At 41.4% G+C, this 22,641-nt stretch overlaps 2 protein-coding genes and 1 pseudogene across 2 annotated transcripts; 2 read left to right on the forward strand and 1 right to left on the reverse strand.

Moving 5' to 3' along the window:
• Window positions 1–1,584: 1,584 nt before the first annotated feature.
• On the forward strand, window positions 1,585–7,524 carry LOC127760066 (uncharacterized). The gene is made up of 8 exons (XM_052284277.1): window positions 1,585–1,941; window positions 2,803–3,496; window positions 4,663–4,851; window positions 4,949–5,040; window positions 6,006–6,065; window positions 6,203–6,272; window positions 6,559–6,762; window positions 6,838–7,524. The coding sequence occupies exons 2-8, from the start codon at window positions 2,816–2,818 to the stop codon at window positions 7,216–7,218; spliced, it is 1,677 nt and encodes a 558-aa protein (XP_052140237.1). The 5' UTR covers window positions 1,585–1,941; window positions 2,803–2,815; the 3' UTR covers window positions 7,219–7,524.
• Window positions 7,525–8,672: 1,148 nt separating this feature from the next.
• LOC127760707 (probable receptor-like protein kinase At2g42960) lies at window positions 8,673–12,324 on the reverse strand. Its single transcript, XM_052285005.1, has 8 exons — window positions 11,982–12,324; window positions 10,709–11,476; window positions 10,532–10,636; window positions 10,158–10,277; window positions 9,863–10,033; window positions 9,636–9,765; window positions 9,344–9,553; window positions 8,673–9,225 (listed from the first exon to the last, which is right to left on the reverse strand). Exons 2-8 carry the CDS (start codon window positions 11,359–11,361, stop codon window positions 9,136–9,138), a joined length of 1,479 nt encoding a protein of 492 aa, XP_052140965.1. The 5' UTR covers window positions 11,362–11,476; window positions 11,982–12,324; the 3' UTR covers window positions 8,673–9,135.
• An 8,212-nt stretch (window positions 12,325–20,536) lies between these two features.
• On the forward strand, window positions 20,537–21,480 carry LOC127784033 (uncharacterized; annotated as a pseudogene).
• The last annotated feature ends 1,161 nt before the right edge of the window (window positions 21,481–22,641 follow it).

A 22,641-nucleotide genomic window follows, 5' to 3' on the forward strand; every position in this document is an offset into this window, starting at 1 on the left:
GGGCGGGGCGGGCGGAGGGCGGCGAGCGGGGAGGGGGAGAGCAACGGCCGGTGGCCGGTGGCAGTGGAGGCGGAGCGCCGGTGGCCGGAGGAGAGCAGTGGCCGGCGCTCCCTCGAGAGAGAGGAAGAGGAGGAGAGAGTGGAGAGAGTATGACAGGTGGGCCTGTATCAGGGGTATTCTGGTCCGGGAAAAAGTTAAACTTGAGTAAAAGCATTTCTATTTACCCAAAAGAGCGAAAATAGAATTTTGGTGAACACCTCTAGTTTAGAATAGCATTTTAATGAATCAAGAGGGATAGTATTCCAGCGAAACCACTCTTTTGCGATAGTATAATCCCAATTTTCTCAAAAATAGTATTTTCTCCATAGACGCAGAGCTACTGTTTATTCATCCAAACTTGTTTTCTTCATTAGACATGAAATACACGTATACGCATGCCATTATCCCACCGGAAAATGGTACACGTAGCAAAAATAAAATACAGCAGTGCTATGCATGCTTAAATTTTCTTTTCTTACAAACTTCTTGTTGTAAAATGTTTGTAACAACAAAAAAACCTTGCAGGTGCATTTTTCCCCATTCAAAGTATAAACTCAATTCGGTTTTGTTTGATTCTCGTCTTGCTAACTCTGTTTGGCACAACTTTATATCAGTAGATTTGAAGTTTGTATGTTAAGTTATAGTAATTTAATATTTAATATTTTTTTCTAAAATAGAAACAAAATAATTTATTAAAATATTATTAAAGCAATCGTATATCTAGATTCATAAATTTATGAAGCTAAAAATATTATCCAGCTTTAAAACTTTTTGGGGAAATTGTTGCAGTGTTTAGTTCCTTTCAAACTTCTAAAAATCCCGTCACATCAAATGTTTGGACATATGCATGGAGCATTAAATGTGGACGGAAAAAAAATCAAATGCACAGTTTGCATGTAAATTGCGAGACGAATCTTTTGAGCCTAATTACACTATGATTTAATAATGTGATGCTACAGTAAACATTTGCTAACGACGGATTAATTATGTTTAATAAATTCGTCTCGCAGTTTACAGGCAGAATATGTAATTTATTTTGTTATTAGTTTACGTTTAATACTTTAAATGTGTGTCTGTATACTTCCTCCGTACTCGTAAAGGAAGTCGTTTAGGGTAATGTTTAAGTCAAACCTTGGGAATATAAATCATGAATAACTCTCTTGTTGAGTTTGAAAATGTAAAAATTATATGAATAGATTTGTCTTGAAAAATACTTTTATAAAAGTATACATATATCACTTTTTAATAAATATTTTATAGAAACAAGAAGTCAAATTGTGTTTTGGAGACCGTGTCGCTGTTCTAAACGACTTCCTTTATAATTATGGAGGGAGTACTTTAAAAAGAATAAAAATTTGGTACACGAATTAAATACGGCCTGTGTGAAAAAGGGCTAATTCAAAAATGGAAAAAAAACACATATCCCTATGTCAAACTCCTGGCGGTTTACGAGGACGTGGTACACGTTTCATGTACACCGCGCAGCGTATCTATTGGAGTACTAGTATCCAAAGCTCAGCGAGGAGTACGTGTGCCGGCGCATGGGGTAGAGAGCCTGAGACATTTGCAAAGCGAGGTGACCGACCGCGAGAAGCAAAGCGAGCATTTGCCTTTGCATCCCCTTCCCTTCCGCTCCCCCACGATTCCTCCTTCCTCCACACTTCCACAGTCTCCGGCGCGCTCCCCTCGCCCACTCTTCTTCTCTTTCTCCCTCTCTTCCTCCTCCACCTCCAGGGCTCCAGGCTAAAACGTCTTCCCCGCGGGAGTGCTAGGTTGGCTCTGCGCGTGGGGCCCGCGGGGAAAGCTCAGCGGCGCGCGGCGGGTTTTTGGCGGGAGCGGGACTTGGTGGCCGGTGGCGGCGCTGCCTGCGGGTGCCGTGCCGCGATCTGGGCTCCGGACACGGTGTGGCTTTTGCCCTACCTTTTCCAATTCCCAAATGCTTGTGTTGTAGTACTTGTATACTTGCATCCGGACTTGTAGCAGTAGTAGTTTCTAGTTTGTACTTGTATACTGGGAAAGTGATTTCATCCCCTCGTTTCATACATGTCATGTCACCTAAATAGTCATCACAAATTTGAAAAGATTTGGCAACATAGATTAATATGAAATATATCACTCCACAAACATGCAAGTTTAAATTCAAATTCTACAAGTTGTAACAAAAATAACAAATATAGCTGCGAATGTACAATAACTATTTTCAGTTTAATTTGTTCTTTTGTTGCAACTTGTAGAAGTTGAATTTGGTCTTGCATGTTTGTGGAGTGATACATTTTATATTAATCTATGTTGTCATTTTTTTTTTAATTTTTTTGATAACTATCTAGATGACATACAAACAACGAGGGGATGTCCCCTTGAGGGATGAAAATCCACATCCTCCGCCTCGTCGCTATGATTCTCGTGTTCCCCTATGGTACAACTGTGGTGTAATGCTCCAGTAATTAGTAATCCCTCCGTCCCAAAATATAGGAGCCTAGTATACTGAATTACACACATCCGCGGTTCGCCTGTTCATATTTGTAGTACTGGGTGTGTCTAATTCAGTATTGGGTTGCTATATTTTGGGATGGGGAAGTAGTGTTATTATACTGCATCATTTTCTCATGCAGCAAGTATATTTGTTAAACCATCCCAATGGGAGTTGTTTGATCTTTTGGCCCAATTTCTCAACTGATTGCTCTATACACTTTAATTGTACTAGAAATCAGTATTGACATGACATAATTTCCTGATGAATGTGCATCTCTCTCCAACATACAGAATTGGAGCGGACATGGCTGATGTGGAGGGCCAACTGCCTCATCAGGTCAGTGGTGTGTCCAGGGCACAAGACGGGGTTGCCAAGGTGAGTTTGGGGAAAGAGCATGTGCCAGGAAGCGAGCTCTGGACCGACGGGCTCATCTGTGCTTTTGAGCTCATAAAGGGTCACAAGAAGCTGGTTCAGCACAAATCATGGCCGACGATTGATAGCATGCAGGAGAAAGAGGTCCCTATGCATATGAAGCGGCACATAAGTAGGAACGGGCATCATGTCGCAACCATGAAACCAGAAGAGTGCGATGTGGTGGAGAATCCCCGCCAGACAGAGTTTGCTAATGATCCTTCTCTGTTCAAAGATAGGCCGGTGCATGTCAGGGCAATCCTGGATCACAAATGGGTGCCTATCGGATGGTCTAGGATTGCTGAACTGGTCCAGAGGGTTCAGTCAGATGCCAGCTGGGAGAGTGAGCCGGCGGAGATGACCGACAGTGAGGATGATTACACTGTAGCTGATGTTGCAGCTCCATACTGGCAGCGTCCGGTAGGACCTACATGGTGGTGCCATGTCACTGCAGGCCATCCCTCAGTTGACGCATGGCTGAATAGTGCTCACTGGATGCATCCGGCTATAAGAACTGCATTGAGAGATGAAAGCCGGCTGATAAGTGATCGGATGAAGTACCTTCTCTATGAGGTTGTCTTTCTTATTCTCATTTGTCCGAGACATTTCATAATTTTATATACTTATTTTTCTTCCTTCAATCTGTCCGTTATTCAAGACCTTTTTTAATCATTCTACAATTGAATGCTCTGCAATCTGCGCGGTGTACACATTATCTGCCTGAACTTCTAAACTTGCTGTAGCCTGTACTGTTTCTTCTATTCTATACCTTTTCATGTTTCGTGAAAAAAAAGGACCAACTCCTGAGCTGTTGTAGGTTTTTTTTTCTATGATCATGGTTAACTGTGAAGACCTTTAGTTTTAGAATGAATATTTGTGATTTTGTTCAAGAGCACACACCGACCTTTCCACAATATTCTGAAGACCTCTTTCTATGTGGAATCATTTCATTGCTTCAGGCTATTGTATGAAATACTACTATCAATTTATCATCATTCCCTCTAACCCACCCTCTTTTCCTTGAAAGCATTAACATAACAATAACATTATGGCCTAACTGGGTGGGTCAAGTATTATGGGTCTGGACCAGGCTCATGCGTTAGTTTAGGCATGATAAATTAGGAATAAGTCAAATAAAGATAGGAGGATATCTAATTAGGAAAGAGATGAGATTTGTTAGTAAAATAGAGATAGAGATTGGATTGGTTCCTATAATGTTGGCCCATGTCCATAACATCGAGACTGGCTTGACCCATTGATTTGTCATAAAACTTTTGGACTTATCTTAGATCTGTCAAAGTCACCTGCATTATGTACAGGTATTTTCATGGATTTTCTTTACTTAATGGGTTCTATACTTCTATTGAACTGTTTTTTTTCTATATTCATATAATATTGCCAAAGTAGTCTATCATGGAGTAGATGCATATATGGTTATGATAACTGTGCCCTGTCAACCTGAATAGTAGGCAGCAATATTTACTGTTTGGTCAAATCACTCAGCACTGTTTTTCTGTCTCTCTAAGAGTTCTATGGTCTTATTATGTGCAAATCAGTAATTTCTCAAACTATGCTGATTTGGTCTGCTTCCAGAACAGCTAAACAGCCTGACTACTTCATAGAACTACTCATGTGCATTTTAGATGCATAAAATAGTTTAATGTCTATTAGAAAGTGTGATGATGCTCTATCAGATGTGCACATCAGATTTATTCTATAAACTTCTGTTAGCTATTCAGGTCCCAGTTAGAGTTGCTGGGGGACTGCTATTTGAACTTCTTGGTCAATCAGTCGGAGATCCAAACCGTGAAGAGGAAGACATACCCATTGTGCTTCGGTCTTGGCAAGCACAGAACTTTCTTGTGACCGCAATGCATGTCAAAGGCCCTTCATCCAATATAAATGTTTTAGGAGTGACTGAAGTGCAGGTACTCCTTTTGAAACAAAGGCTTATTTGCTGGTATGAACTGAATAGTATTTAGCTTGTGAATTTTTCATCTTAAATGCTTGTGGAACTCTGTGCAGGAGTTGCTTAGTGCTGGTGGAAGTCAAACACCTAGATCAGCTCATGAAGTAATTGCACATTTGATCGGCCGTCTTTCCCGATGGGATGACAGGTTCATTCTATGTTCCAACTTCTACCACTACCATCATTTTCGGTTTATTTTCTTAGGATGTTTGGTCATAGAGATAAAATATCCATCAATAAGAAAAAAAAATCTTCGTTTGTTCTGTGTAATCATGACACTTCTTTTTTTTACCTCACTCAAACTTATCATAAAAAAAGTTTCTATATACATCAATAGATTGCACTTATACAGGTTTGACCCATCATACTGCTATTTACTTTCTTGGATTTAACTTTGAAAATGAAACCAAACACAATGAAATTCAACCCCCAAAATAAGAACACCATTGGCCTATATTTTAATACTATGTTGGCTATAAGCTTATACCTTATATTGCCAAAAGAACCACGACAAAATTCAACACCCCCAAATAAGAATCTCATTGGATTTTATCTTAATACTATATTATACTGTTGATTAACTTATGCTCAGGCATGCCAAAAGGACCCTTGGTGTTCTGTTTATCTGCATAATAAAAAAAATGATTTGATATGAGGACTTTCAACTTTCAAGAGCAATTTGTTCTAACTATGCATTCTCTATATTCCATACCTCCTCAACATTACTGAACGTCTACTGTCTAGTTTGTAAAAGAAGATGCATATTATTTGCTTTAGGAAGACAATTTTTGTTCTTGATAATGATAAGATTGAGCATAACTAGTGGAAACTAGTATCCTTTTTCCAACAAATAATAACAAAGGTACCAAAATTCAAGTTGAAGAGGACTTGAACTACGATGGGGGCACAATTTATACTCAATTTTTTTTCTTGATTAAGATGTTATTATAGATTTTTATCTAGCCATATTAACTTGCCCACAGCATTTCTTTTATCAGGAAACCTAACATTTTAATCCATTTTAGTCATTCTTTCTTTTATGCCTGCAACTGTACTTGCTGTAGCAAACAATGGTGTCTACTCATGGCTAATAGTTGTGTTATTTTATTTCAGGTTATTCCGGAAATATGTCTTTGGTGAAGCAGATGAAATTGAACTGAAGTTTGTGAATAGGTGAGGAAACTGAACGGGCATATCTCAACTAGCAGAGCATATTATTTGAATTGATGGGCCTGTGCCCTAAAATGAGGTGATTTCATAACATTTTAAATTACCTTACATATTCAAAGTTCCAAACAACCATTTCGCAGGAGAAATCATGAAGATCTAAATCTAGTCAGCATCATATTGAATCAAGAAATCAGAAGGTTAGCAACACAGGTAAGTATGCCACCCTAATTTGCCTTCTATATATAATTACCTCATTGAAAAATAAAACACCAATTTATTAGATTGGCCAATGTGTCGTTTCTACTTGTTGAAGTATAATGCACAAAAATTTAGATAGGGTAGATCCAAAATAGGAATTGAATTACATGTAGGAACTTCTATTCAGATAAGTGTGCAATTGTGAACAGAATAGTGTTAGCACATTCAAGTTCCACGTGGCAATTGTGCATGCCATTCTCTTTTTTTGATACATAATGATCATGAGCCCGTGCTACAGGTAATCAGAGTTAAATGGTCTCTGCATGCAAGGGAAGAGATCATAATTGAGCTCCTTAGACATTTGAGGGGAAATACCACAAGAGTTATCTTAGATAGCATTAGAAAGGACACAAGAGAAATGTTGGAGGAGCAGGAAGCTGTCCGTGGCCGCTTGTTCACTATTCAGGATGTTATGCAAAGCACTGTTCGAGCATGGTTACAAGTATGCACCGAGCTATTTTTCATTCTTACTGTTGACTTGACTTGTTATTGATAGCCAGGTTTTGCTCTTCTCCAGGATAGAAGCCTTCGTATCACCCACAATTTGGCTATTTTTGGGGGTGGCGGCATGGTTTTATCCATAATCACTGGCCTTTTTGGAATCAATGTTGATGGCATACCGGGAGCGCAGAATACTCCATACGCTTTTGGCTTGTTTGCAGGACTTCTCTTCTTTGTAGGCTTCGTCCTTATTGGGGTAGGAATACTCTATCTTGGGTTACAAAATCCAGTGACCAATGAGAAGGTCAAGGTGAGGAAGCTCGAGCTCCAGGATCTTGTTTCAGCGTTCCAGCATGAAGCAGAACAGCACGGCAAGGTGAGGGAAGGTCTCAGCCGGCACAGCTCGTCTCCTAAGTCATCATCGGCCTCTAATGTAGACTACGTTCTAATTTCTTAAGGCTGTGAAATTAATCCCCTTGTGGGAGGGATTCACTGAACAAGGCCTAAAAGGGATTGGAAACAGAATAAAGTACAAAGAGATTTGACAGAAAAAAAAAAGGATTTCCGGATAGAAGAGTTCTTGGTAAGGACTAAAGTATAAGCCATATAAGTATATAACTATGTTTGGTGATCTGTATAGAGGTTTAGATTAGAGTATAATGGTTAACTTGATATGCTACGGATATACTTGTGACTGGGAAGGATTATCACTGAGGAAAATGTGATCGAAATGCTAATAAATATGAGTAACGAGTTGGCCTCCTTTTCTGTATACCAACCTGAGGTGTTCTGCCATTGTACTCGGAAGTCCGAATTGAGAAAGGATGAGTCAAAATGTCTTGAAACTAGGGCTGCGTTCTTTGTGATGAGTTCTGGGGGATTGGGGGAGAAAAGGACATCGTATTCCATGCGTACGCTTCCCAAACTACTAAACGGTGTATTTTTTTGTAAAAATTTTCTATAGGAAAGTTGCTTTAAAAATCATATTAATCCATTTTTAAAATTTAAAATAGTTAATACTCAATTAATCATGTGCTAATGACTCACCTCGTTTTGCGTATCTTTCTAATCTTCTCAATCCCCCTCTGCTCAAACTCACCCTAGATGAACCACGGGGCACATGGCAGAAGTAGATTTGGCGTTTAACTATTTTTCACTCATATGTTAATGACATGTAGATTCCTTATGTGTCAATGACAATGTGAGTCTTATAAATAGTTAATTGCTACATTTAAAAGTAGTAAATGGTTAAATATATCATGCTCGTGCCACTGGTTTAAATGATTTGCGTTGACGCAATCTTGACATCGTTAGGTTGACGCAATCTTGTCATTGCATGATCTGCATCGGCACTACCAGTAGCCCTGCACTCACTGCATGTCTGCATGTACACGAACCGTGGATAAAAAATCGATTGCTACGACTACCCGGTAAAATTAAAATTGCCGCTAATTAAGTAGGTTACCAAACTCTTTCCAAAGCCATGAGTACACTTTTCTAGCCTAAAGCAAACCATTAGCCATTGCACTTTCAGAGTCGAATCCTCATCGAATGGTGTGTCTGGAAAGCTATGAAATGGAAGGAGTGCAAGTAGGTGAGGGACAAAAGGCGCCAATGATTAACACACACACTCAACTCAGTCCTTCAAAAGAAAAAGGAGGAAGGTGGCAACACTTGCAAAACAAGCAGGCACTAATCATTGGCACCCTGTAATCATGTGCATGCATGAAAAAACAAATCACCAAGGTGCAAGGACGAAACAACTGCCTCTGAATTTTAGCTATGGGGAGGAAACATGGAACTATCTTCCCAGAAAAAGTTCTCTGCTCATCTGTCAGAAATGATAAGTGTGAGAAGATCACCATGCATTTGCAACTGTGCACTGCTTTGATCCAAACTAGTAATGGAGAAGAAAATTTGCGCACATGGTACACCAACAAAACTTTGTACTTCATGGTAAAACTGAGGATCGACAAGGGTTCTTTACAAGGGTAACAAAATCTGGTTACTAGTCATTCATGCCTTCGAGGTCAGCTCCTCCTGATAACTTAAACGGTATAGATGAAGAAGGTGCTTCTGTGCTCCCCTAAAACAAAACTACACATATCGTAGAGTAAACGAGTTGGAGGACTCATCTACAGAAAACATAGTACGGCGGATATTTTAGGGGAGCATAGAAGCACTTCTCGAAAAGAAGAAGAAGAAGAAAAGAAAGGGAAACGAACGATTCCTATGCCTTTATGTCTTCCAGTCTTTGCTAAATGTAAACCTGTTGCAATCACGGTATTGAACTATATTGAATATTTGACCAAACCAGACAGGATAACGAAATGTTTTCATGTCCTATTTTCTGTATCTGTTCAGCATTGGAGCCTCAGGAATCGGCACTGTTTGAGATCTCCTCCGCAGATTGCTGTGACTCGACATCGACGCTTCCCATCTGGCTGCTGGGCCTTTTCTGATCCTGCCAATAATAAAAGAGAGAAAGCATTTACTTGTTAGAAACAAAAACTCCAAGAAAGATGCTCAGTTGTGTAAAACAAAAGTTTGAAAAACGGTGACAAAAAATGTACTAAACGTACTTGTCGATATGCATTCTGAACTGCTTCAAGCATTTGGACAACATGACTCATTTTTGGCCTTTTGTCAGCATCTGGATCAACACACTTCAGGCCAACCAAGATTGCCCGCTTAAGGGCACGTTTTGGGGGCTTAATCTCAAGATTTGGATCCACTACTTCCTCCGCCCTCTTGCTGCTGATCATCATTTTAAGCCATTCTACCAGATTTGTCTGAAATGACATAAAAAAATGACTTGAGTACTAGATGATAGACTGGTCATTCAAATTGTCGAAAAATAGGAAAAGCTTCTACCTCATCTGCAGGTTTACTGTAATCAACTGGGTCTCTAGCAGTCACAGATTCCAAGAGCACAACGCCAAAACTGTAAATATCACTCTTTTCATTTAGCATCCCGCTATTCGCATATTCAGGTGCAACGTACCTAACAACAGATTAAGAAGAAAATTAAGATGTGCTTTTTTCCAAATTTACAGAAGACAAATAAAATAGAACAAACATGGTGCAAAAAAAAGCTATACCCATATGTTCCCATCACTCTTGTATTGATGTAGCTACTATCAGAATTCAGTAGTTTGGCCAACCCAAAATCAGAAACCTTGCTGTTGAATTCATCATCAATTAGTATATTACTTGACTTAATATCTCGGTGTACAACTTTGGGGTCTATAGCTTCATGAAGATATGCAAGCCTGAAAATCATGAAACTCATCTACATTAGCATGTAGTAGTATTGATCTTTAAAACCTGTATTTATGTGAGAAGGGTAAATTTCATGGGAAATAACTGCAAGTAAGGTCCAGACTGTGATCTTACGCTTTTGCAGTGCCAAGGAGAATCTTCATACGGTTTTCCCAAGTAAGGATGCCTCCACTCATGGCCCCATGAAGCCATTGTTCTAGGTTTCCATTGTTGACATATTCATAGACAAGCATCCTGCAGGTGAATATTCAGAAAAGGTCAATGTACAGTGAGAAACAAGGGAACAAGGAAAACACATATTGATTATGCACAAGGGAAGGAACAGAATTTACATCTTATGAAATGGATAATTCATTTTCCCTTTTGAACCTTAAGAACATAATGCTTAGTATCACAATGAACTTGCACATGGTGGATTCGTATAAACTGGGCTGAGCAGCAAAGTTAATTATGCAGAACAAAGGGAACAGAGAGGAAGAAATGATCACCTGTGTATCCCTTCCACACAGTACCCCAGAAGTCGCACCAGATTCTTATGCCGAACGTGACCGATGGCTTCAACTTCGACTCTAAATTCCTTCTCTGCTTGCCCCCTGCAAACCCAGCAAAGAAATCTTAGCTCCAAGTTAACATACAGTAAACTCACTAAGGCAATATAAACTTACACATTGTTAAGGATCTTCTTCACGGCAACTTCAGTCCCATTCATCAGTCGACCCTTGTAGACAATTCCATAGCCACCCTCTCCAAGGACATTACTCTTTGCAAACCGGTTCGTTGCGTACTCGAGGTCCCTCAAGGTAAACCAGTGACCCCATCCCAAATGTGATAGCTCAGGCAACCCAACCAGCGGTGAAGCGGACGCATACGCATACGATGAACTGCCTTTCCTACCAGGCCCAGAGCTGCTGTAATCTTCAGAATATGAGCTCCCAGCCTTCTCTATGTTGTACACTGAGCTGCATTGGCTGAACGTGTCGACATCGACAGATCTACTCTCTGCCAAGTGCGAAACACCCTTCATCTGCTCATATTTATCCTGCACTGGCATGATAGGTGTTCCACTGTCATGCAGGCTCTGTGCATCAACTCTGTCAACATTGATATCTTTCGACACAATAGGGATCTCCATATGTGATCTCCCGTCGAATCCAACCGCCGTCTTCTTTTTCCTCCGCATAGAGAGCCACAATGCTATGATGAACAAAATTGCCATCAGTATCCCAATGCCGATGGCAATCAGGACCCATACTCTCAAGCGAAGCACGGGTGTTGTCTGTGACAGTGCTGAACTGATGGAGTTGCTGTCTGACGACATATCTATCCTTCAGTCTATCTAAGATCAAGAATTGTATCAGAGATGCTCTCACAAATTCAGAATCTTGCACGGATTTGCCAGCTGAATTTACAAACTTATCCTGGTTTGCTTTTATCTGTTAAAAAACAAAAGGTACTCTATTACTTAACTCTGAAACCTGAACCAGCACATGAACAGAACTATAAAAGTAATAAAGCTGCGCGCATATGATGGCCCAATTCTTCCATGTTCAGGGGGAAAAAATATTATCTTTCATATCACTGTACAGAATTCGCACAAGCAAACTAATCAAACAGGAAAAAAAATGTCCATTTCTGGGTCAAACCACCAGCGAGGCATGGACTCCTGATGGGACTCAAAACTCTGAACTGTTTATTCAACAACCACGCCTATACAAAATTATTCAAATGCAAGATACAGGGTGTCCAAGAAAGAAAAAAAATCCGCACAATGCAAATTGCAAAAACAAACCAGAATTCTACCGACACCACCCCCAACCCACACCGGAAATCCCAAAGCCCATCACAATTCCAAGAGGCACAGAGTCAAACACCTCCCAAGATCACAGATGCCGACGTTCCCCCAACAAAACACGAAGAGGAAAGAGACCGGGAGATTACCTCTGCAGCGCCTTCAGCTCATCCCCATTGGCCAAGAATCCCATCAAGAACCACCCCCAAACCCGTCGTCAGAGCTGCAAAAGAAAGGGCAGTTCTTGCCCGTGTGTGTGTGTGTGTGTGTGTGTGTGGAGTGGAGTGGCGTGCACCGGAATGCGCAAGAGGGGCGAGCTGCCTTTGCTTCTTTGCGAGAGAGAGAGAGAGAGAGATGGAGGAGACGGAAAGACGAGCACTACAGCACACATGCACACATGAAGAGAGACAAGATGAAGCTAGAGAGAGAGAGAGAGAGAGAGTAAAGGAGAAGCAAAGGGCAGAGGGGAGAGGACTATAGGAGAAGAAGAGGTTGCAGCATTTGGAATTAAAGGGGGAGGTGGGGGGTGTGGAAAAGGAGAGAGAGAGGAGCCATTAATCAAAAAGAAAATTGCAAGGAGGTTGTTATTTGGAAATACTCTAATAAAGAAATTAGGAAGGAGGAGGAGATTTAATTAATTAATTAATTAATCAGTCAATTAATCAATTAATTAATGCTTGGGGAGAATGGCCTGATGGTTGAGACCAGCATGTGGAGGGTGAGGGGAGGGAAGTCAAACGTGCTGAGGAATTATCTTTTGCTTAGTTGGAAATGCAAATGCTTTAATCTATTGGCATTATGACAATATCTTGCTTTTTTTTTCTTAGCAGAGCATCGGGGTGCGCCTTCGTCGGTTTGTTGCTAGCATGTTATTACGTCTGTAATGGACATTAGTATTGACGTGGAGTAGCCGCTATAATTACTATGACGTGTGGTCAATGCAGCCTGCGCCTCGTACATCGGGCGGGTAGATTTGGTCGTATGCATGTTATGTGTGTAGTTGTGAAGATGGTTTACGTATGTTGCTCTTATGATGATCACATAACAACTTGACATAGCTTGTCGCTATGTGTTGACATGAGTAGGTGATGAAGTAAGGGGTTGTAACGCATGTATTTATTTTTTTTATAAAAGCATTGACGTGATTTTTTTATTAACCTGGCAATACGACGATATCTCGCCCTTTTAGCGAAGCATTGGAACGTCTTCTCTAATTTGTTGCTAGTACGTTATTCCATCTGTAATGGACGTTAGCGCGGACGTGGAATAGCAGCTATGAATTACCAAAATGTGTGAGAAATACAATCAATTTAGTGTGCAATACAATACAGGTAGATTATGACCACATGAATACTATGTGACATTATAGGGGTGATTTACGGTCATACATGATGTATAACGTGAGTACATAATGAAATAAGAACGGTAACACGCTTTTTTATCAGTTTTTATTTTAGAAAAACATTGACTTGCCTCTTTGGTTAGCAGGTGCCAATCATACTATCGTGACGCACGGGTTCCATGCAGCTCTTCTCGTTGATAAAACCCCTGAATTTGACCAGATGCTTATGTAATGCGTCATGCTCATGACGGTGAAGCTTCATGTTATGCATGGAACCAATCTTCCCCATTGCAAAACCAGATAGCCAGCAGAAGAAACGCTTGGAAAGCTATAATTACATTGTAATTTGTAAACACCTTCGGAGTGTTGAATCATCTAAATTTTCTTTAGAGACACATTACATGATCTGACGGTTGACGCCCTACTATTTTGGCTAGATGAGTCTTCTCTAACGTACTATTCTCTAACGTGAGTTACTCACATGTGAACCTGTTAGTTGTGGAACCCATATATCATCAACTTAAAGTGAGAGGGTAGTATGGTGGCGGATCTGTTATCGTTCCTATTTCGATTGTATGCAAATTCATCTTCTAAAACTCTTCATGTTATAATGGCAGCGTACAGTGCAATCTCAAATATATATGATCATCGGGGAAAAAGGGATTCATAAATCATAATAATTAAAGTCTATTCACTGCTTAGCATCATTGGTACCATGGCTGATAGCTGACTACTTTGAATGTCTGTTTTCCTGTTTGATCCGACGGATGAGATTGAGCTGGTGGCACTGTGTTGTCACTGTAGCTATCCGATGTGCTTGAGAGTCCATCAAAAATCAATTTGCTGTCTTTCCCTGGATCATATTAATTGCCAAAAGGACGCCATTTTCCCATATAGAAAAAAAAGACACCATTTTCTTGGGTGTACTTGTCGTTGGAGAGAACAATTTGATTGTCTCGCCGCTTTAGCAACATCTTAAAATACAACAAAAAAACAATTCTTTGCTGGTCAACTTCCTGAGTCCTGACAGAGACGCGCTTGAGATATAAAAAAATGAAATCCTATACTATTTTGATCAGTCTGCAGAAAACGAAAATGTTTTTTTTTTTCAGTCCGGTATTGAACATGTTTAGCACGACAAACATTGAGACAGAAAAGCAAATTATAAAAGCTGATGCTTTAGCCTAATTCATGTGACGCGTACTCGTACCGATATACATAGGTAAGCTTTACATCAATAACAATCGAGCTGTTGAGTAGGGCATGCATATATGCAAAAATGCACTTTATTTCCTAGCTAGCTAGCTTAGCTAGTATGCTCTCATGACAGTGCATGGTTAAGGAATAAGGAGGACATAAGTTCTTTCGGTGCAGTTAAATACTCTTTTCATCACCAAGAGGCGATATCGATCAAGCCCCCATCTAATCCGGCTACGCTAACCTTAATTAATATCGTCTGTTGCCTGCAACTACGGGTAATTAGGCCATTCGATCTCAGTCAGTCACAGTCAAGTCTTTGGAGAGGATTGAACGCCTATGAAAATATATAAAAACGACAATTTTATGTACTACTTCGATCTGTGAATGCCCTGATAAGTTAGTATCACTATTTTATTTGCACTCAACAAATGTTAGGTGTTGGCAACATAGCATTGCATAATTGCGCTAACTTTATTCCAGGCTAGCTACATGCGCACGCCTAGAGTTGGTTACTTGGTTAGTTGCTGGCTTGCTGCTCCCATCATGATCGTCTTTAATCATACGAAGCAGGGGACACACTTCATTAGGCGCCCCTAAATGCCATTATGGCCAAGGGATAATCACAGTTCAGGCAGAGGCCCCAGCATGCAATGGCCATATCTGATTATCTGTCGCCTTGTTAGCTACCACTAGATATATGTGATAATACTAACTTCTTTGAAACAAAATATCAGAATAAATATCAGTTTAAGTTTGATCGGATTTATAAAAAAAAATCATAGTAACATTTCTAACACGAAACAGACATTTTATTATAAATTATTCAATGTTAGGTTTGATAAAAATTAATTTGATATTGTAGATGTTTTTAAATATGTCTATAAAGTCTATCAATCATAAAAAAAATGTGACTAGAAAAAAAGTATTTATTAAAACGACTTATAATATGAAATGATGAGAGTACTATTTAAAAAAGTTAATTGTATACATGCTATTACAAATATGCCATTTTAGAAAAAAAAATACCACTACCACTCATTTATTCATATTCATGCCATCCAAATACGCACAAAATTAGAACCATACCATCACCTGATCGCCATCACATTTTTTTTTATTATATAGACCAAAATATCTCTAGACATGAGACCCACATGTTAGTTCCATGCATCTTCTAACTCCATCCTTCACTCTTCTTTTTCCTTATCTCTCTCCACCTCGTTGAGCCAAAAGCATAGGTCGACGAGAGAGGCGAATGGAAAGGCAACAACCAGCGCAATGATGAAGCGCTGGTTCCCATTTACCCACTGGCCTGAGAAGGAAGGAGGGGAGCCAAGGCCACCCCCGCTCGAGCTCATTGCTATGCCGCCACCCGCACCAAGCTCCTCCCTATGGCCCCACCTACTCCTGACATTATGGTTCTCGCCAAATCTAGGTTGATGCCCTCCCTGTCACCACAAGCTCCGCCCGTCCTCGTCACATCATTGTCTTTGTGGCTGCCAGCGGGAGGATGAAGAGCCCCAAGCCCGATGTTGGAGATTTGGCATTGCAAGACATGTGACCCGCCGCCACCGTCGTTGTCGGGCACTGTTGTCATTTGCTCCACAGGGGAGAGGGGGGGCTAGAGATGTGGGGCGACGATGACATCAACGTTGTTGTTGTGGCTGGCCAGCAGGAAGGGAAGGGAGAGAGAGTATAAAAAGAAATTGGGGAAGAAAATGAAAAGTGTGACGGTGTTCAATTTTGTACGCATTTGGATGACATGGATACGAATAGTAGTTGTATTTTTCTGAAATGGTACATTTGTAATGGCATGGATCTAATTAATAGCCCTTGAAAAACTATCTATGCCGACCTATACTTATTAGGCACTTCGTATAATCTCACACGTTAATTAGAAAGAAAAATCTGACCATTGATTACAAAGAACATTCCTTTTTAGATAATAGAAATGTGTTATGTCTCCAGCCTCTGTCATATGACACAACATAGATAATAAGTTATTTAGCTGAAAAAATAGTAGGTGAATGGACAAACCCAAACTACCCTAACAAAGAAAATCAACTGATAAATTTAAAGAACCACATAATGTGATTATAATAAGTAAGCTTATAAAAATTGCGCCTCCCATAGACAGAACATATTATCATGATAATAAATTCTAATTTAACATTGTGGACCACGTTAAGAAACCATCTATTAAGATTTATAGAGAGTTATGTTGACTCACTGTTCATGATCCGACAAAATCCCCAGGTGAACTTGGAGAAAGAAAAATATGTGGTGAGAGCTGATTTCCCGAAATCTACAGCAATCCAACGTGCTCCTGGAGCGGAAAACCTTCGTTGGGAAAGGCCGAGGAACGGGTGGATGAAACTAAATGTTGATGGCTCCTTTGACATCAACTCTGAGAAGGGAGGTATCGGAATGATTCTCAGAAATTGCCTGGGTAGTGTGATCTTCAGTTCCTGCAGATCTCTTGACAGTTGCAGTGGCCCCTTGGAAGCCGAACTGCGCGCGTGTGTGGAAGGTCTTCACCTAGCGCTCCACTGGTCTCTTCTTCCAATCCAAGTGGAAACTGATTGCAGCTTTGTGATCCAGCTCTTACATCACTCAGACAAAAATCGCTCAGTTCTCACTAATATAGTTCAGGAGGCTAAACTACTAACGGCTGGGGATCGGCAAATCGCCATAAGCAAAGTTCAGCGTAGTCAGAATGTTATTAGTCACTTTTTAGCAAACAAAGCTAGAGCTGAGTCCCTATCTAGTCTTTGGCTAGGAGAAAATTGTACCTTTACCTCGCATTTTGTCTGCGAGGACTGTGATTAATATATTCTCCTTTCCCTGAAAAAAAAAGAACCCATCTATTCTACACGTTGTGAAAAATTGAGACTTCAAACTGAATACTCCAATTTATTTTTTATTATTATTTTATATATAATATCAATATAACAAATAACCGTGTACCGACAAGTCTTGTTAATTGGAGATCAATAAATAAACGAGTAATTAATGAAAAAAATCCTTGAGGAATCAAAGGTAGCTCTAGTCTATGGCCAAATGAATGAACCGCCAGGAGCTCGTATGAGAGTTGGTTTGACTGCCCTAACTATGAAACGTCTAAAATATGAAAACTATCATCATGCACGACAAGCTGATCGACCAGTAACCAACTGGCCGTTTGGTATGCGTGTGGGCGCGCGCGCGGCCGCGGATTGCGGGAGTAGGCCACCTGCTGCCGCCTGCCGGCCGCGGCCCGCGTTTGGCCTGCAAATTTTCGTCGCGGCGACCGCGAGACACCGAGTGACCGACAGAGCGCGACATGGCCCGCACCTATGAATCCCAGGAATCCAGCAGCAGCTGTTTCTTTTCTTCACCTGACCGACGTCCAGCTATACTGAAACTATAAAATCAACGGCCTTGATTCGGCCTCAGCCTCGATCTGTATTGGGCAATGCGTTCACTGTACGGTCGGGATTGATGTACGGGGGGAGCAGGCTAATCATGCCCCTTGTAGGTTGTTGCTGTGTCGGCCTGGTTGTTTGGCGTCGATTCTTTTATAGTTTGGGAATTTTGGGCGTTTTTTTAATATATGTTCTCGCAAGCTGAAACCTGAAAGTCGTCTGGTGTGACGATGCCCAGCTGTATATCTGTTACTTCCTCCATTCAAGTTATAAGATTTTCTAACATTGCTCACACACACACATATATATATATATATATATATATATATATATATATATATATATATATATATATATATATATATATATATATATATATATATATTCATGAATCTAGACATATATGTATATATGTCTAGATTTATTAACATCCATATGAATATATGTAATACTAGAAAGTTTTATAACCTAAAATAGATGTAGTTTTTATTTCTTTACTAGCACAAAAAAGAAAGACTAGTAGCTAGGAGGGTGTATGTGCCTTCATGCTTGCTGATGATTTGAGATCGACGGGGCAGCAATAATGTACTGTACTACACTATAGTTTACTCGTCTCAAGGAAGGAAAATGTGCGTCCTAACAGCTTTTGCAACTTCTAAAAAAAACAGCTTTTGCAGAGGAGGATGGATTCATTGGAAAAACTGACTAGTTATCCTGTGGGTTGTCCGGTTTGATTTGCTTGATGTTGTTTAGTTGTGGTCTTGAGGACTTTCAGGGTTATGTGGGGGGGCTTGCAGAATATACTAAGCTTAAACGCTCGTCGAGGTGAGCTGTTGTCACAATGCCAACCAATCTCTTCACTTCACGTGCCCTTTTGTTTTGCTTGGACATTCCTAGCTCCCCTCGGGTTTACTTGGCCTGTTGGCCACATGTTTCTTTTCTGTCCATTGGGAGAACAAAATTGATCTTACCTGATTTATATAACCCGGAAAAAGGGAGAGGTTCAAGCAGAAGGAAAAAAAAACAAAAGGTCCAAGCAAAAGGCAAAAGTTCACTTAACCAGGCCTGGTCCCTGATCTAAAAGTCGAGTTATAATCACGTCCCTTAACCACGAAGCCTGATATAAGTATATAACATACATAACCTTCCATCTTTTAAAACCGGTGTAAACCAAGTCCCTCGGCACTAGTGAGAGTCCAAGCAAAAACGCGAGAAGAAATCCCAAAGTCCGTATCATGTTGCATTGCAAGTAACCACAATATCGGATATCTTGAAAATCCAAGTATTGAAACCGGTGTAAATTACCCCTCCCCCCCCCAACGGTTTTGGAAGGCGGTTCTATTGATGTGGTGCTTTGACCCGGTCCAACTGGCTGACTCAGCGTGCGAGACCCACATGTCAGTGTTACATTTCTCTCACTTTCCCTCTCTCCTTTTCTACTACCACAACAGCAACGATGTCGAGAGGCCAGTCAGCCCAGACAGAGGTGCGCAGATGACACAGAAGCTCGCACCCAGCGTGGCCCAAGACAGAGGCAGAGCAGCAACGGGACGATCCTGACATGTAGCAGTGGTAGGGCCTTGAGGCTCGAGGCGGAGCAGCGGCGTGGCCTCGTTCGGCAGATAGGAGACCCTGAACGCTGTTACTGCTTCTGTCATCCAAAGGCAGCTGCGACGCCGTCGACGATGATGGAGGTCACCATCGAAACACGGGATGTAGGGTGCAGGGAGCTAGCAGCGTGCTTTTGTCTTCCTTCTTCGCCCGACGGCCAACCTCCTACACCTAAGCCGCCCACTTCATCGGTGCCCATCAATCGAGGAGGCATGGAGCTAGCACAGGTGCTGTGAGGAGGTGCAACCTCGTACTCCAGATCCATGGTGGCTCCCTCCCTAATGGATCCGACCATTTATCGCTAGGGTCGAGTCCGTCCTAGGCGGCGACGGAGTTAGGGGGGCAAGCTTCGCCTCGAGCTTGTCAAACACCTCGTTGAAGTCGATCAATAGCAGGTAGCGGGGCGGCGTCATTGAGCGGCTTTTCTAGGAGCGCAGCCTCGAGCTTGCCTAGTGGGGCGGCACCGGCGCCGCCCTCCACCATGCGACTTCCATGGGAGTAGGCTCCATCATGACGGTGTTGAGCGGCTCCCCCACCTCCATCCATCCCTCCTCCCATCGTCCTCTCCACACTGTTGTCGACTCGCTGGCCGCCTCGCACTGCCGGGTTAGAAAGGGTAGAAAAAGAGAAAAGAAAGAGGGGAGAAGAAAATGTGACACGGACATGTGGGTCCCATATGCTAAGTGAGCTGGTTGGACTAGGTCAAAACACCACGTCAGCGAAACCGTTCTCTAAAACTGCTGAGGAAGTCAAATTACACCGGTTTCAATAGTTGAGAGAGTCATGATATCAGTATTGTGGTTAAAGAATACGAATTAGATTGGAGCTATATTCGAGGGAGTCAAAGTGAACTTATGCCTATTTCTTCCGTGTTGTTTCAGGTTTTCAGCCCAAAGTTAAGCGAAAAATCCGGCCTCTTGTGGCGCGAAATTACGGCCCAAGATAGAACAGGTGCAATTTTTGGTCCAAAACTGCTCCAAATTCCTGGGTAAAATGGCGTGTATTTCGGCCTATAGTGGCGCGTCACAGAGGGAGAAAAGACCCAGCAAGAAGTGTGCAGATTCAGAATGGGCCGTATAATGGGGGCCAAGGCCCAAGTGGGGCAAGGGGTTGTTTCTCTCCTTTCCTCTCGGCGGCGGCGGCGGCAATGGCGGACGACGGCGACAGCGACCGCGTGAACCTGGAGCCTTCCTTCTACGACGAGGCAGCGACCGTGGCCGAGGCGGCGGCGGCGGCGGAGAGGCTGGAGCACGAGAAGCAGGAGAGGGAGACATGTCCGACTTCGACCTCGACGAGGAGTCCGGCCTTGCTCCGATGCGCTTCACCGACGACACCGCCTACACCCCACCGGCCCGAGCCCTCCGCTTCCTGTGCGATATGATCAACGTGCTCGCCATCCGCGTAATCGTCCCCTCCTACCCCGATTTTGATTTTGGTTGTGTGATGACGACGACGACGACGATGTGTGTTTCCCTTCCCCATGAGCGTCTAGACCAGTGGACCACCTTGATCTGAAATGTGTTCCTCTCTTCCGCCGCTCCAGACAAGATGCTCAACTCATCGCCTCAGAGGTCACCCTCCCTACACTAGCAAGCATCCTATTCCATGAATTGCATTATGTACAACAGATCATCGAACGATCAGTACAATTTATTTCAATTGTAGGATGAATCTTTGACATTGACCGGCCCTCATCGAGGACTGGTGCTATATGACAGCGTGTAGTTTGAGGTTGACCTCAAGATGAAGGATGATCGTCGAGGCCACGCGGACAAACAACTTAGTAAAGGACTGCTAGTGTTGGATGGCGTACAGCCTGCACCAAAAATTGAGCAATATGCAGACTGCGGTTCAAACTTCAAAGTCTCGCTCTTCCTAGCAGCAGCATCAGGCTCTGCACCGTGCACGTCGCCTCAGAGGTCACCTGAATCAGGGAGGACATTTCTGTGGAGGGATCACAGCTTTGCACCAGCACCAATGCTGAATGCACCATCCAAGATAGCATTGTGCTTCATGATAGCAATTTTCCAGCAGCTGGTGTGGTGGCTGCCGATGGCAATGGACATTCTATCCCACTATTGCGCCGTGTGATGGCTGTTTCTTTGGATGAGATGCTGGTATAGTGACAATTGTTGCACAAGCTGGTGATGGTGTTAACTACTACAGACGAACCATTGATTTTACACCAGCTGTCAATGGTGGAGAGGAAGCTCAAATTGTGTGTGGTGTCACCAGTTTGCTTGTGAAGGTTAATTGGTCGTTAATGAGCCCAGTTATTGACCTAAAATAGTAATTTTTCTCCGTTTCATATTATATAATTTGTTTGACTTTTTTAGTCAGACTTTGACCAAATTCATAGAGAAATTTAGCAATATCTAAAATATCAAATTAGTTTAATTACAAATCGATCATTGAATATATTTTGATAATATGAATGATTGTAGAAGGAATTGGAATGAGGCCTTGAACGTGCAAGGATAAAATTCTGAAATATTGAATATGTAACACTAGATAACCTCACGATTTATCAAACATCAATTCAGAAATTAGAAAATTAAAAATTGAGAGTTCAAGTATGAATACAATTTAGAGATAACTAAAATTCAGAATAAAAAAATAAATATTGAAAAAAAAAGTCCATACATATCACAACACGAGATTAATTAAAACAAATAATAATAATAATAATATAAATTCCAAAAATGAGAGTTCGAGCACCAATACAATCTAGAAATAAAAACTAAAATAAAAATAAGGAGTACTAAAAGCAGTTCATCTAGAATACAGTGGTGGCTAATGCTATAAAAGAGCAGCGTGATGGCGGTTAATGGAACATTTAAAAACTATAAATAAAACCTCTCAATGAAAATTAGGTTTGATTCTTAGTATCTCAATGACGATTAGAGGAAATACGATGGGTAAGCTGTGAAGCAGAAGGGTCACATCAGTTGACATGATTTCTAGAAACTAAAAAAAAAGGACCTCGACGATTATCAGGCTCGACTGTTAAAAAAACCTCCTTCATATATTTCCCATTAGCCCGAATGTATTGGCCAAATTCCCTAGACCCATTGGTCGATGTAATTTTAGTCAAAATCTGCACGTATATTTGACCTATCAAAACTGCTTAAAACGGTTAGTTCCATAGCGCCAACTTAGTTCAAGAGTAGATAGGCCACAAAACAACTCTAACCCAAGCAAAGCTACGTGCCAGTAAAATAATCTAGCTTTTTGGGGCGAGCTGGCTTAGCG

Source organism: Oryza glaberrima, chromosome 1 (genome assembly GCF_000147395.1).
Source record: "Oryza glaberrima chromosome 1, OglaRS2, whole genome shotgun sequence".
Taxonomy (NCBI): domain Eukaryota; kingdom Viridiplantae; phylum Streptophyta; class Magnoliopsida; order Poales; family Poaceae; genus Oryza; species Oryza glaberrima.